A 17,313-nucleotide genomic window follows, 5' to 3' on the forward strand; every position below is an offset into this window, starting at 1 on the left:
CCAACCTCACGAGTAATACTGTTTAGTGTGTCTTTGCATTTACTTAATCTCCTTTTCTTTTTACACCAGTATTATACAAAACGAATTATTACTATCATGCAACAGATTACCTCATTACCATATTATCAGACAACACATTCTTACCCAAGTTAGTGACGTCATTGCTCAGACTTGACTTTAATCTAACGTTAGCTAATAATTTTATTTTCACAATTTTAAATTAGTAAATTTAAATTTAACTCATTTACTTTTAATTTTCAATCACTTCAATTTTATTTTTTTTTTATTTACAAACTCGCATCAGCCTGTAAGGCTATTAGCGAAAAAAAGAAAAAGTAATAACAATAATTGAACAGTGTAACAATTAAATTTTGTATAAATAGTTTATTGCTTTTAGATATTGGATAATCACTTTGGCACCGCACTTTAAGAATAGTTCTCTCAAATTCTCCGGGATTCCGAATTTACACCTTTCCGCACTGTGTAACGGGCACTCCAGTAGAAGGTGTTTTATTGTTAGCGGGGTCTCGCAAGCATAACACTCCGGTTGTGGATCCCTTGTCATCAGATGTCCATGTGTGAGGCGACTATAACCAAGCCGCAGTCGTGTGATGATAACCTGAGAAAAACGATTGGTGGAACTATCAGACCATGGTTGAAATATTGGTTTTATCTCAAGTAGTTTTGCCTGTTTTTTACACCATCTGCTATTCCATATGTTGACTATTTTGCTGTGGAAATATGATTTGAGATCTGTCGCTGGAGTTTTTGGATAGAATTCAATAGTTGTTTCCTCTAAGGCTTCTCGTGCATATTTATCCGCCAAATCGTTTCCCGTGATTCCAACATGAGATGGCACCCACAGGAAAGCAATGTTTCTGTGGTTTAGATTATGCAATTCTTGTCTAATGAGTTTGGCCACAGGATGGGAAGAATAGATTTTTGAAATGATTTCTAGAGAACTTAATGAGTCAGTAATTATTAAGAAATTAGTTTCAGGACATTTTGTAACATGACATATGGCTTTATATATTGCAAAGAGTTCTCCTGTTAAAATAGTATTCGTCTCCGCTAGTTTATATTTCTTTATTTCATCATTTGTTACAAAGGCAGATGCTACACAACGCTCTGTTTTAGATCCATCTGTGAATAACTTTTTGAAGGAAGAAAATTGAGAAATTGACGTTTGATATTTAGAATTAATTAGATGACAATTGCTTTCTTTTTTATTTTCTGATAATAGATCCAAATTTATGTAAGGAGAAGACATTAGCCAAGGAGGGGAAGTTGGCATCTTGCTAGGATAAATTTCGGGGACTTTAATGTTTAATTCATTTATGATTCGTCTGCATCTTTCGTAAAAGGGAATGTGGGTTTTTGCGCGCTGGATATTCGAGCAGCGAATGGTTTGATGATATTGTAAAGAGTACCGCTTCGATGCATAAGAGAGCATTAATTCCTGTCTTCGTAAATCTAATGGTAGTTCACCCAGTTCGGCCTGAAGACTTAAGTTAGGGGTTGTTCTAAATGCGCCGCTTATTATTCTAAGAGCGTTATTTTGAATGGTGTCTAAAACTTTTAGAGTTGTTGTTGAAGCACACGAGTAAGCGTGGCAACCATAATCGATCTTTGAGCGGATCAAATTTTTATATAGTATGAGTAGAGTTCTACCGTCTGCTCCCCAGTTCGTACCAGAAAGACATTTCAAGAGGTTTAGTCTTTTTTGACATATAGCTGATATATATTTGATGTGGTCCTTCCAGGTTAGAGCTTGATCAAATATTAGACCTAGATATTTAATTGTGTTTACATATTCAAGTGTTTGACCACCAAGTTTTAAAGTAGGTATTTCTTTTATCTGTTTTGGTCTCTTAGAGAATATGATGCAGCGAGTTTTAGATGAAGCAAATTGAAAACCACTCTTTTTAGACCATGCTATAAATTTATCGAGTTGATCTTGTAATAATTTGGCCATACTCTGTATATTGTTTCCATTTAAGAATATTATAAGATCATCCGCGTACAATCTCGCTTGAATGGGTTTGTTCATTGATTTGATTATATCATTGATAGCTATAAAGAAAAGCGTCGGGCTAATTACCGAGCCTTGGGGTGTACCATTTGTTTGATATTTCACATTAGATAGAAGTCCGTTTACTTTTACCTTGAAATTTCTATTTAGGAGAAAATTTTTAATAAAAGCAAGTATATTTCCTTGATAGCCCCATGATTCCAGTGTTAAAATTATTTTGTGATGCCAAGCCATATCAAATGCTTTGTGCAAATCAAAATAAATTGCAATACATTTTTGGTTGTTGTAGAATGCGTTATTAATATGTGATTCTATATCTACTAAATTGTCGGTAGTCGATCTTAAAGGACGAAATCCAGATTGTTCATTAATCAGTTGGTTATTTTCTTCCAGACACCACAATAAACGTTTATTTATAATTTTTTCTAAAAGCTTACACATGATACAAGTTAGAGACACTGGACGATAAGAATCTGCTTTGTTTTGTGGCTTATTAGATTTTAAGATGGGAATAGTTATGGCTGTTTTCCATAAATTGGGAAATTCATGTTTGGTCCATATACGATTATATATTTTTAATAATATTTCTACTGCTTCGTCAGGAAGGTGTTTCAAAAAAGAAGCTGGGATGTCATCGGGGCCAGGGGATGTGTCTTTTAAAGAAACTACCATCTCTCTTAGTTCTCTGATTGTGATAAGTGCATTTATAGGTTCATTGTTGTTTACTACGTTAATAGGGATGGTTTCTTTTTGTTCTTTGTATGTTATGAAATCTTTATCATAGTTAGAATTTGTGGATGGTAACTTGAATGTTTCCGCTATTTTTTCTACGATTTCTGCATGGTTTATTATTAATGATTTATTTTCTACTTCTAATGAATCGATTCCTTGATATGAGCTAGTGCCTGTTATATTTTTTATTTTCCTCCATGTTTGTTAAGGATGTGTAATTATTGATCGTTTCTACATATTTTATCCAGGATTGTCTTTTAGATCTCGTGGTAATCAGTTTGGCTTTAGCCCTACATTCTTTAAGATTAATTAAGTTTTCTAGGCTTTTGTACCTTTTGTACTTTTGAAGAGCTTTCTTACTTTCCTTAATAGCTTCTTTACAATCTTCATTCCACCAGGGAGTTACTTTATCTCTTCTTATAAACTTTGTTTTACCTATCGCTTCTAGAGCTGCTTCCGTTATGAGTTTATTGAACTGTAGAATTATTTCGTCTATTGAATTTTCTAAACAAATTTTTGATGATCCGTTACGGATAATTTCTTGATAACTGCGCCAATCAGCTTTATCTAGCCTCCATTTCGGTTCAGGTGTAACTGGCGTAGGTTTCATCGAGTGTTTTTCTATTAAAATTGGGAAGTGATCACTCCCATGTAAATCTTTTTCTACATACCAATTGTGATTTAATTGAAGAGTTGGCGTACAGAGTGAGATATCTATAGAAGAAAATGTCCCTGTCGATAAATTTAAGTGTGTGCTGCTACCATCATTTATTATTGCAAGGTTTAATGTGTTTATGATCTTTTCAATCTTCTTTCCAGTGTGTGTAGTTTTAAAGGAACCCCAGTTAGTATTGTGTCCATTTAGATCTCCCAAAATGAATTTCGGATTAGGAACCTGATTTATTAAGTTTACAAGATCTTGTTCTTCTAGGTTATAATTTGGAGGTATATATATATATATTACATATGTTGATCTTTTGTGTAGTGCCAATTTCTACAGCTACGGCTTCGAGATTTGTGATTAATGGAATTTCTTTGGATATTATTTGTTCCTTTACATATATTGCAACTACACCTGATGCGTGTTTTGCATTATCTCTGTTTTTAAAATACACTTCAATTTTAACTTATACAGTACTATAATTCATAAATCAATTTTATTAGATCCAACACCCAATACCCATATTGGGCTATTACATTAAGTGATCGCCAAAAATCTACTTTCTACTGTTTAAAGAATTTAATAATATTAATGTTATTCTTAATAAATTTTACTTCCTTCCTGATCTAGTCAGTTGGCTGGTACTTCCCGTCGGACTAAGTCGTCCTCCTTTCGAACAAGGAAGATGTTTGTTCCCTTTATGTGAAATCCTATAACATCGACCTTGTGTCAATATAATTTTATAATTTACCATAATTGTCATATAATCCAAAGGTTTTTACATCTTTTCACCTATTTTGGTAGCTAGTTCCAACTAATATTAAAATATGTGTGTTTATAAAGTGTTTTACACAGGTTTATTAATTTAAAAGACAAAATTTTACCTTATTTTTGTGCCATTTAAAGGGTAATAATACTTTTAGATTACACTAATGATGGTCCAACTGGATCAAAAACATTTTGAAGATTTGTAGTCCTTTTGGACAAATTATAAATATTTTAATTAAATATACGATCATACACCAGAAGTGTTTACTTCTTTATAAGTTTTTTTAAACTATGGTATACAGCAAACCACTAAAAAAACACCAAAAAGAAGACTCTTACACCAACTTAAACAATCTCGCAATCCTCTCATCGAAACAGTATACTAGCACTTTTCCACACAGATCAAACTGGAAGTAGACATCATCAAAGTCAATCAATGGCGGTCACTTCTATATTAAACTACCTAGGACGGCGGTGCATTCTGCAGAAAGTATAAAATTTTAATGAAACAAAGGACAGCAAATTCTTCTCATTTATTGGTGGAAAATTAAATCATAAACTCAGACCAACAGAAGGCATACGTCTTCAGGCAGAAAAAATCAGAAAATCAGAAAGCAAGCCAACACAGAACCAGATCTGCGCTGTAGCATCAGCCAGTAGTCACGTAAGTGTGACGACTGAGGCAACAGATTAAATGGACGGTGTCAGTGAACAAAAATATTTTGTTTTTCTATCATAAAGTAACAAACCTCGAATATACAAAGTCAGTAAGAACCGGAAATTCCACAATACTCTATTTCAGCATTCACAAAGTGCTGAAGACATTGTCAATAAATCTTTCTACAACCAGCAAGAAATTAATAAGTTTTAGCAAAATTAATTTTCAACTACAGTTACTTTTAATATTTAGGCCGGAGGAACTAAATAAACAAGACAAAACTGTGAACACTATAGCCATACTTCCTAAAACCATTCATGTCTGAAGCAATCTAAAATATCTATCAACACTTATTAATTAGTCTATATTTGCATACTGCTGAACGTAGGCTTCTTCTTCTTCTGTGTATGTAGACATGACTCTGTCTGTTTTTCAATGTGCCTCCAGTAAGTTGTGGTTCCATCGTTTTCGTGGTCTTCCTACTGATCGTCTTCCTATTGGGGAACCGTCTCTTGTCTTTACTACTTTATTTGTTGTCATTCGGCTTATATGATCGCTTCATTCTACTTTTCTATTTCTTATCCAGTTCTTGATGTTCTCCACCTTGCATCTACGTCGTATATCTGTACTTGTAGCTCTGTCTCATAATGTCTTGCCAACAATTTTTCTAAGTGTTTTCATCTCTGCTGTTTCTAACATCCTTTTTGTCCTCTCTATGTTAGGTCGTGTTTCTGCCGCGTATGTCTTGTAAATTCTGCCTTTCATTTCTTTCCCGATATTTTTATTTCTCCATATTGTTTTATTCAGGCAGTCTGCGGCTCTGTTTGCTCGATTCACTTGACCTTCCACGTCAGTGTTGAGCTTTCCGTATCTAGATAATGTGATGCCTAGATATGTAAACTCCATCACTTGTTCTATTATCTGACCTTCCAGCTCCAATTTACATCTTAGTAAATTTGCTGTTGTAACCATGAATTTTGCCTTTTCTGGGAAAACTAACATATTAAATTTTCTGGTAATTATATTAAATTGGTGCAGCATACATTGTAAATCGTCTTCACTTTGAGAGAGTAGTATTTCGTCGTCCGCATAACAGATTATTTTAAGTTGTTTTTCTCCTATTTGATATTCTTTTTTAGTTCTTACTTTTTTAATATTTCATCCATAATCAGTTTAAACAATAAAGGACTTAGAGAACCTTTCTGTCTTATCCCATTGCCAACTTTAATAAGGTCGATTACTTCTTTCACTTTTACTTTTATTGTGTTGTTTTGGTAAATATTTTCGATGATTTTGATTATTCCTGGAGGTATCTCTCTTGCGTACAATAAACGGATAACGTTCTTTAATCTAAGCCGTTCAAATGCCTTCTTAAGGTCCACGAAACATAGATATGCCCGTTTGTTGTATTCTAATGATTTCTCTTGCACTTGCCTCATTATAAATATAGCGTCGGTGCATGATCTTCCCGACCTAAAACCTTGTTGTTCTTCTGCTAGTGTTATAATTTCATTCAGTTTATTTGTTATCACTTTGGTTGTTAATTTTAGTGTTGTGTTTAATAAATTCTTTCCTCTATAATTTTACGGGTCAGATTGGTTTCCCTTTTTGAAGAGAGGTATTAGGTGCTTGATCTCCATTCTTAAGGAATTTTTTTTTGTTCTATTATTTTTTGAATTAGTTTTAATAGTTGTTTGGTTAGATCTGGTCCTCCGCACTTTAGGAGTTCGTTCGGTATTCTTTCATTTCCTAATGACTTTCTATTTTTTAATTTTTTTAATGCTTCCTTTACCTCTTCCTCCTCAATAGTTATGTCTTCGTTTGTTGTCACCTCTGATGTTGGTTGTTCATTATCGTCACCTTTAGCAAATAGAGATCAAAAGTGATCTACCCGTGTTTCCTTGTGAATGTGGTTTATTTTTATTAGTTCATTTAGCTCTGATTATTCTCCACATTTCTTTTTGTGTTCCGTAGAAGTTGTGTTCCATCTGTTTTGAGAAGCTCTGCCAGTGTTTCCTTTTTATTTGTCTAACTAAAGTATTCGTTTAATTTCTTATTCGTTTATAGTGGTTATATTATGTCTGTTGTGTTTGTTCTGTTCTATATTGTATAAAGCCTTTCTTCTTTTCTTCACATTTTGTCTTCACTTCCTCTTTTAACCATGAAACGTAGGCCTCCCGTAAAATTTTCCACCTATTTCTATCTTAAGCTTCTTGCATCCAATTTGTGGTGATGCGCTTTATATCATCCTTTCATCTAGTCGGTGGTCGTCCTCTACTTTAATATGCCTCTTGTCTTGGTCGCCATTCCAGAACCTTTCTGATCTATCTATCATCCGTCAATGTGGCAACATGTCGGTCCAAAGTCCATTTAGCCATGGCAATTCTTTCAACTGCATCCGTGACTTCAGTTCTTCTTCTTATGTCTAAGGTTGGTACAATTTTTCTGATGATAATACCTAACATTGATCTTTTCTGTCAGTACTATGCAATTAATAATATCCCAGTCCCAAAAAAGATACTCTTAGGGATCCATGGGCTGCAAAGAATATTTTTATCGACTCAGGAAATATCCCTATTAAACAAAGCCTATTCTACGGAGAGATCGTTGAGTCCACGGTGTCTCTGTCTACTGAAAATACAAAGACTATTGTCAAAAATATTATTTAAAATATCCCCTAATAAGACAAAAAGAAAAATTTACCTTAAACAAATAATAACCGAATTGACGTCCGAGTTCATACAAAGACTGCCCATAGCTTAATAATAAAACGTTGTTTAAGACAGTAAATAGCGATAAAGTATGTACACTTTTCAAAAAGGCCTTCTTTTTCTTCTTGATGTGCCTATCCGTTACGAATGTTGGCGATCATCATGGCAATCTTTATCTTATCTGCAGCAGCGCGGAATAGCTGCACATATGTTGTATTGGACGAGATTCTGCGGTTATTTAACCTCAGATATTCTTCCTGGATCTCGTTTTCCAAATATTTTTCCTTGCAGGATGGCTTAAAGGAGAGCATATCTGGATTAATTTCATATAATATGTCCGAAGAACTGTAACTTTCGAGATTTGATGGTGGTCAGTACCACTCGGTTCTTATTAATTTTTTTGAGGACCTTCTCATTTGTGACTCGGTCAGTTCACGGGATCTTAAATATTCTCCGATATAGCCACATCTTAAATGCTTTCAGTTTTCTGCACATATCTTCGTTGTTGTTGGTCCTTCTTCTTCTTCTTCTAATGGCGCTACAACCCTTTGTGAGTCTTGGCCTGCTTAACAATGTTCTTCCATTCAGCCCTGTCGGAAACTTTCCTTACGGGGCCTTCCTCTTGTTTTGTTTCCTTGGGGCTTCCAGCTCTGGACTACTTTTACAGCTCGATTATCTGGCATTCTTTCTAGGTGACCAAGCCAGTTTAGTCTTTGTGACTTTACAAATCTGACAATATCTGCGCTCTGCATTAGTTCATCCAGCTCGTGGTTCATTTTAATTCTCCACGAACCATCGCTGCATTGGGTTGGTCCAAATATCTTCCTTAGTATTTTGCGCTCAAATATTCTCAGTTGATTTTCATCAGGGGTTGAGAGGGTCCACGTTTCACATCCATATGTGACCACTGGTCTAATTACTGTTTTGTAGATTCTCAGCTTAGACTCACGATTCAGTAACTTACTTTTCATTAAGTCTTGTATATATAAAAGCACTTATTGCCGCTAAGAATCCGTGCTTGTATTTCTTGACTGATGTTGTTGTTGTCATTTATTATTGAGCCTAGGTAGGGAAAAGTGGAGGCATATTTGTAGGTGTGGTTGTCTACCTTCAGATTCTCATGTTCATTCGATTTTGGGCACTCCATATATTTTGTTTTGCTTTCATTTATATATAGACCAAACGTAGCAGCTTCTCGTTTCAGTTCTATAACTTTTTCGCTTAATACCCTTTTGTTGCGGCTTATTATGGCAACATCATCCGCATGGTTGTTGGACCATTCTTCATTTATTATGGTGCCGAGGTAGTTGTACTGCGTCACTCTTTCTACAGGGGATTTCTACAGGTACAATACCTTTTTCAGTTTCGTGCAAAGTTTCAATAAATATTCTTTCAGAGTACAGATTCAAGATTAAAGGAGACAAAATACAGCCTTGCATCACTCCACGCATAATTTTTATATAGTCAGTGTGTTCACCTTAAACTCTGAGAGTTGCTGTCTGATTCCAGTAAAGATTTGTAATTAATTTCAGACCTTGGTTATTAATTATCATAAGCTTTGCCTTTTTAACGTTTATATTGAGTTCATATTGTTGACTGTAATTCGTGATTTTGTTCATAAGAACTTGAAAGTCGTCTAAGTTGTCCGCAAATACTATGGTGTCATCTGCATTTCTGATATTGTTTAGCCGGTAACCATTTAGTAGAATACCTTTTTCAGTTACGTGCAAAGCTTCGATAAATATTTTTTCAGAGTACAGATTGAAGATTAGAGGAGACAAAATACAGCCTTGCATTACTTCACGCATAATTATCACATAGTCAGTGTGTTCACCTTCAACTCTGAGATTTGCTGTGTGATTCCAGTAAAGATTTCTAATTATTTTCAGATCTTGGTTATTAATTTCTGCTTCTTTTAGTATTTGTACCATCTTGGCGTGCTGTACTCAATCTAACGCCTTGTCGTAGCTCGTCAACGCAGTTGACGTCTCTGCATCTCTGGAATAAGACTTGTACTGAGAACAAAGCCTCTCTAGTACCAACAGCATTTGTGAACCCAAACTGGTTAAGGGAAATTTGACTATCACACAGCTTGTAGATTCTCTTATGAATTATCTTTAGGAACAATTTTAGAAAATGACTCGTGAGACTTATAGTACGGTAATCTTCGCATTTTTTGGCTCCCGATTTTATTGGAATTGCAAGACAAGTGCAGATTTCAGCCATTCTGTTGGTGTTTCTCTAGAGTTGTATATATTGTTGAATAGTTTTGCGATCATTGCTATTGATTCGTTGTCCATTCGTTTGAGTAGTTCTGCTTGTATATTATCAGGGCCTGTCGCTTTGCCATCATTTAACTGTGTTATTGGGGAATAAACTTCCTGCTGTAATATTTTTAGTATATCATTTACTTCTTCTTCTAGCTCAAAGGTGTTATCTCTTTGGTCTTTAAATAGTTTTTCTAGATATTCTTTTCATCTTCTTATTTTACTCTGTTTGTCCAAGATGATGTTTTCTTCTCAGAATCAGTTATATTTTCTTTCTGCGTTCGTCTAAGTCGTGCTGTGAGTTCTTTAACTTTCCTATGTACATTGTGTCTATCGTACTTTGACTGCAGAGTCTTAATTTCTTCGCAACTTTCGCTTGCTTTTTTTTCTTTCGCTTCTTTGATTTTCGTTCTTATTAATATATTTATGGTATTATATTTGTCTGGGTCATTTTTGGCTTCTCTTCTTTCGTCCATTAGTTTCAGGATCTCATCTGTCATCCACGATTTTCTCTCCATTAATCTATTTGTCTTTAAGTGTTTATCCTTTACATTTTGCACTATTTCGGTAATATGTTTAGTCGTTTGTTCTTCGTTCGATTCGCCTCTAATTGCAGCCACTTGCTCGTTTAACGTGGCTTGGACTCGTATTAAGGTCTTGCAGAATGTGTAGGTCGTATGATTGTGCTTTTCGTTTCTGCACTGTTTTGAGTTTGACTTGAAATACCCCCACTAGTGGAACGTGGTCTGTCTCCAAGTGTGCTCCAGAATAAGTCTTGACAGATGTAAAGCTGAGAATCTTTTATTTACTAAAATGTGGTTTATTTGATTTCTAATAATTCTCCCAGGTCTGTCTTGAGGGGATTTCCACGTATACAGCTTGCGAGGTGATAATTGGAATAATGTGTTGGTTACAACTAGTTCTGGGTCTTTTGAGAATTTTTCTAGGAGGTCTCCTCTCTCGTTTCTGACTCCAAGTCTATGTGCTCCAATGTACTGTGTCTTATCTCCAGCTCCAATCTTGGCAGTAAAATCGCTCATAATGATGAGAACTTCCTGTCGAGAATTTTTTGTATGATACTGTTGATGTTCTGATAGAACTCAATTGCTTCTTCCTCTTTTTTTTCTGCAGTGGGAGCATAGACTTGGATGATGTTTATATTAATAGGGTTGGCTTCTACTTGTAGTAACATCACATATCTACTCTTCTGATATTGGTGTAAAGTTGGATGATACGATTATTCCGACTACATATTCATGTGATCTATCTTTTTTTCCCGAGTAATATACCTTGTGATCTTCTATTTGTATTTCTTCAGAATCTGGCCATCCAGATCTTGGTATTCTTTTTGCACTTCAATTTATTATGTTTTGGTAAACTCAAAACTGTTCTCCACAAAGACCCGATTGAAGGACTTACTCCGGAATTTATTTTAGTATTGAACATTGCCATGATTGATTGACTAGGGCGTATCGCTGCAAAAAGGCACAGACATATTTATCCTTAAATTGCAGTAGAAAAAACAACATTATCACTGTACTATGTAGAAGGAGATAATTTTAGATATAGGTGAGTATGTAGAAAAAACATGGAAATTGAGAAATCGTTTTTAGACGCCGTCTGTATATCACACAATTGATGGAGTAGATCATATAACACCCCTTTAACACAAAAAAAGTAATTTACTCGTCTTATTGAATATAGCCAGAATTAAATTAACAATACAGCGTCAAACTATAAGCTGACGTCCAGAAAAGATGGTACCACTCAGCATCAGATATTCCTAGAAATTATCTGAAATACACCATCAAAGATCCTTATGTGCAAAATGGTAAAGGCGGATATAAATGTCCAAGTCCAAGAAACCACTTAACATAATACTGGGGATTGCGAGACAATTTTTGCAACTGAATAGACGAAACGGAATGACTGGTAGGAAATGTAATCTATCAGATAATAGGTGATTAGCTGGCACTTTTAAAGTAGGAAAGAACCTCAACTAAGAGGTAGTTAAAATGCTTGACCTTCTCCAAGCTAACGATCTCCCTAATCAATATGAACATGACGTTGTGCTTGAGTATGATCACTATAAGCGATACTGAGACAGTACAACGCTTACGCACCAACGAATTACAGACGAGAGACTGAATTTAACACTAGTTCATAAAATAACTGGATAAAGAATGCTTATTGATTTGACAATTTGTCTATTTTCATATCTACGAAAGAATTTTTTTTAAACAAAAACAAGCAATTGCTAACGTGACCAGACGTCGATATTTGAACTCTCCATATAAGTTCGATTGATACACAATTTCAATAATTTTGAGTAATTTTTGACAATTTTCCGGTTATAACATTTTAACCGAAAATGATATAAAAACCGAAATTACATATTTGTTCTCGTCTTGCTAAGATGCGTCAAATATTATATTCGCCTAAACTATTTTGGCAACTTTCAAATAGTACTTCCGCTTGAAACTATATAAGCGGAACTCCAGGTCTAATTTCTTACCTTTTATACCATCTTTTAATACCCAACACCTCATTTGCCGTTCTATATGTTCGTTCTAATAACGGAGAAATTGAGTTCACGAACAGACAGACGGACGGACCGACAACCATGAATAATTCAAGGGTTTTACCCTTTTGTTTATGTTGTAAAATGGGCGAAAACAATAAACTGGAACTGGAATTACTTACGAACTAAAAAAACAGATATATGAACATTAAATAAGGTAGACAGGTATACCATATTTGGAGCGAATGTATGAAAAAAAAAATCAATAATAATTTAAATATATTAGTCATTATAATCGCTTTAGAAAGAATGTTTTCTCACTAAGAAATAATACCAAGAATTCTCAATTTTGTTTTTAAAATATTTTAAGTACATTGTAACTAAAGGTTGTCTAATTGTTCAGTTGTCAGAGAGTTGACCCCTAAAAATCACACGAACAAGCTAAATTTTGCAGAGAATATTAATTTTGAAACCCCAAAAAGGATGCAAAAAATTTTACCAATTTTACCCCCGGGCTTTCCCCTAAAACCCCCCGCAGGTTGGTAAAATCACAAAAAATCGATTTACCAAGAACTTTGCATGACATTTACGCGGGCGAAATCAATGTTCAATAAAATTTGTATCAGCTCGACCGTAAAAATTCGATATCCTTTGATCCAAATGTCCTATCGACAAAAATTACGATGCGTTTTAAAAGCAAAGAGTGCAGATTTCGTATGCAGTTTTTGTAATTTGCCGAGATAAACCCAGTTTTTATAAAGGTGAATAAATTAATGTGGCGTGATTTTTGCCATTTTTACGATTGTCTTGAGATCAATAAAATTGATCACTTACATTTACCAGTTGTAGTAAAATTTCCATTTTTAGAGAATAATCCTTAAAACCTATGACATGAAATTTTAATTTTGAGTTGTGGTAATGTGGAGAAAATGCAGAATTTATTGTTTTACATTAAAAACTACCAAACGTCACGGGAAATGCATTTAAGAAGACGGTTTTGGGTGTAGTTTATTGCAGAAGTTTTGTTCTTTTGAATAACGTACTAGTGTAATTAAAAAGAAGTTTTAAATGTTTTAGATCGTTTGTTGTGTGAAAGTTTAAATCCAGCGTTTTTTAAGCATATTTCAAATGACTCACATTTGTTGCCAAAACTCAATACTAAAAATCATGCTATAGGTTTTAAACGTTCAGCTATAGTAATCGAAACTTCATAGTGACCAGTCAATGAAAGGGATATATTGTATTGATCTCGTGAGAAACATAAAAAATGTCAAAAATCGCATCACGTTTATTTATTTAACGCCTGTATAAAATCTGAGTTTATTTACGGCAAAATACGAAAACTGCATAGGAAAGCTGAACTCTTTATCTATAAAACGCATCTTGATTTTTGTCAATAGGTCACTTGACTCAAAAGATATCGAAGTTTTACCGTCGAGCTGATACACATTTTATTGAACATTGATTTCGAGCGCATAACTGATATGCAAAATCGACGGTCGCTTCAAGCGTTGTTTTTAAAAGAACGGTTTATTCAACACAAAAAATGCTTATAAACATTTTTGTTGATAATTATCTTAGCTACATTTTTTATTTGAAACATTTTTCTACACTGTGTATAGATTTTTGATAAATTGAGTTTTTTGCGTTTTTACCCCACTGCGAGAGGGATTTTAGGAGGAAGCCCGGAGGTAAAACTGGTAAACTTTTTTTACATCTTTTTTGTGGTCCCAAAATTAATATGCTCCGCAAAATTCAGCTTGTTCGTATAATTTTTGGAGGTTCAGTGGCATTTTCGTCTCTGACGACTGGAGTATAAATAAATGTTAAATAATCATAATTACTAGTGCTATTTTTAACATGTTACATGTTACATGTTTTTTTTATAATTTCTAGTAAACTATGTTTTGCTTAAAATGGTGTATAATTTTAATATGTTTTATTGATACAAGCGTAAGAACGTAATAGTAACGTTTTTTAATATTTCATCCCGCTGATCTATTGGATAATATTGGATCTTTAAATTAATTAGCCAGTTGCCCAATATATATGTGAAATATAGACCTCTTACTGTTAATTATCGTTAACTATGTATGTTTTTAAAGTTGTGAATTATAGTATTTCACCATGGAAATTAAAAAAAAAATATATTAAAAATTACTTAAAGACTGATTTATGTAATTATACGTATAATTAAAAAAACTTTTGTAGAATATGTTGCTGATTTTTGTATTAATTGTTAGTATATTTATGTTAAAATGTAGATCTTCTAGATACAAGTCCGATTCAACAACATAAGTAATTATCAGTTCCAGGTCAAAAACCTTAAAATACTAATTTTAATTATTATTATTAGTTAAACCCTCACCACAAAATATTTTCTGGATCGTAAACGTAAAATGTAAAACTAAAAATTGCGGACGAACGTGTAACTATTCTTTTGTTTTTTTAATTTTTTAATAAAAAATTTAAGCATGGAAGTCAAAGGCTGCTACAGTTTAAAAAAATACCTGTCTATCCGAGTAATTAAAATGTCTTCAGCCTCTAAAAACTTTGGATTCTGTGGCCTAAACCAGTCTGATTATAGATATCCCCTAGGCTTGAAGTTTGGGTGACTCAATAACTTTCTATTTTCAAAAATGGCTCCATTATCCCAATTTTTCAGTTCCAGATCATAACGTACATTGTGGATCTTTAGTCATAATGTCTTCAAAAACTTCTTTTATACAATCAGCTGATAGTTCTTGCAAACAATTGACTCCTATAGTGAAAGCCTCTTTTTCCATTAAGATAAATAAGAAGATGCCAACCAATTAGAACCTCTGACGCAGCAGTGGGAGTGGCAATAAACAGATAAGTCAAATGCTTTTGGCCTGTTCAACTGAGTTTGCACTGATTTACATTGCACTGATTAATTATTGACCATGGATTACCACAGTCGAAAGATTGTGGCGAAGAAAAATCAAAAGTTTACTTGTGCTATTGACCTCTTAGGGGTTGTGAGATTTTCAGCCTTTCGTTCACTCCTTAATTGATTAGTTGAAGCGTTTCTTAACATTTATTTTTGTCTTTTATTAAAAAAAAACTAATGGTATTGATTTTTTTTAAATTAAATCTTTTCAAATCTTCATAAAAAATTTCCTTTCTGCTATTTGCCTTTGGCTATTTCTGCCTTTTTTTTCAATTTGCTATTTTTATTGGGAATAAGCCATAATTTTACTTTAAAATAAGTTTATTTGAGGTTTCGATTTCCATTTTGAAAATCGTGCTGAAAATACAAAACATTAATAAATGAAACTAATTTTGTTTTGGTTATTTGGTAAAAAATCCTTCTAATAATTAAATTTTATCTGGCACATTTATATTGTCAATTTAGTCATATATTATACATTTTAAAGTAGATGACTTTAAAATGATATTGTTAATATTTTTGAGTTGCATTCCTCGGACCACTTTATTGGAAGATAGTTCATTCATTTGCATGAAATTACTTTTAGCTTCCTGTCAGAAAAATCATAGCATGTGATTTGTCTTTAAAATACAGCCACTTGCATTGATCGCAGTAAAATTGTCCTGTTAGTTATCTCATAACAAATCATGAGGAAAAAACAATGAATACAGCCATTTTTTCTTCGTAGCGACTGTCTTCTGACATTTCTGTGATATTTAGTAGATACGACCAAATGACCATTTTAGTTATACATTAATGTAAGTAACAATTTATAATATTTAAACACCTAAAAACTTTGAAATAGATGAAATGAAAAAAATTGCTAAACTTTATTATTTAAAATATTAAACGTAAATAAAATAAAATTAGGTTTTAATAAAATAAAATTTAAAAATACGATGTTATAGTACGCGGTAATCTAGTCTAGCGCGAACCTTGATACTATGTTTTTTATATTTCTAAAATTTAAATAATGTTTTTAAAATAAAAAATAATTTTATTATTTATTTAATATTTATATTTTAAACAAATTGTATTATATTGTTTACTTTTGACAGACCTGTCTAATTCAAACGAAATATTAAGGTAATAATAAAATATAAATTAATATCATTTGATAGTAAATTTCATTATTATATAAACTAAATAATATGCTTAAAAATAATAATTGTATTTATATGAAATTATTTTATAACGAGAAATGTGTTAAGAATTTAAACATATGATTTAATATTTTTATTATTCGGATGACATTTATCACTTTTAAATTTTGACAATCGTTGCGAATCGAATCTTTTATTGTCAGATATTCTTTTAATTTTTTATGTCATATTAGTTTATTATCGTATTCACTATCTAGACATTTTTAAAAATTTAGATAATTTATCATAGTAGAGTCACAGAATAATAAACAATCAGAATGACCACTCTGCTTGAAAAAATAAGAACGCGCATCTCGTTCGCGAAGACGGAATCAGCCATGTTTTAGTCGGAACCAGTGCTGTTCAGTGACATTTTTTCTTATGTGCATAGAAAAATTAACCAGGTTTAATTTATTTACTGCAACTAAAGACATAATATGCACTATTTTATTCGTACTTTTAGTTGACGAATAGATTAAATTATTTCAAATGTACTAAATTATTAATCTCTAAAAATCTAAATTACAGTTCTGTCGTAGCTTGTCACAAATTTCTCAATTCGAGTCTGTTTCAGTTTAAAATATGGCGATCGCGTGCTGACAAACGTCAAAGGCAGCATCTGAGAATGGGCATTCTGATTTTTATTTATTCTGTGGTAGAGTGAGCAATACCGTCGTTAGGGTAATGATGTCATATATGATCATAAATGAAGATTTGCCGCTGTCAAACACAAAAAGTAAAAATGTCAAATCTATTTATCACCGGATCTTCCCAGAATTGCCAGTTATATGTGAATTCTACTAAATGTTATATTATGTGTTATGTTGACAACTTCTATAATAAATTTTATTAAAAAGTTATCAAATTTCTT

At 33.0% G+C, this 17,313-nt stretch overlaps 1 protein-coding gene across 1 annotated transcript; it reads right to left on the bottom strand.

The window, feature by feature from the left end:
• Nucleotides 1-2,930: 2,930 nt before the first annotated feature.
• Nucleotides 2,931-10,869, bottom strand: LOC140448900 (uncharacterized). The gene is made up of 2 exons (XM_072542027.1): nt 10,639-10,869; nt 2,931-3,659 (listed from the first exon to the last, which is right to left on the bottom strand). Exons 1-2 carry the CDS (start codon nt 10,867-10,869, stop codon nt 2,931-2,933), a joined length of 960 nt encoding a protein of 319 aa, XP_072398128.1.
• Between the last annotated feature and the right edge of the window lie 6,444 nt (nt 10,870-17,313).

This window comes from Diabrotica undecimpunctata, chromosome 8 (assembly GCF_040954645.1).
Source record: "Diabrotica undecimpunctata isolate CICGRU chromosome 8, icDiaUnde3, whole genome shotgun sequence".
Lineage (NCBI taxonomy): Eukaryota > Metazoa > Arthropoda > Insecta > Coleoptera > Chrysomelidae > Diabrotica > Diabrotica undecimpunctata.

Bases quoted from the DNA above. Each gene is read 5' to 3' on its own strand.
- LOC140448900 (XM_072542027.1), bottom strand. From the start codon at position 10,869: ATGAGCGATTTTACTGCCAAGATTGGAGCTGGAGATAAGACACAGTAC. The intron at 3,660-10,638 runs GTAAATAAAAGA...TTAATAAATCAG, and splicing joins ATCAAATAAACCACATTTTA to GTTCCTAATCCGAAATTCAT.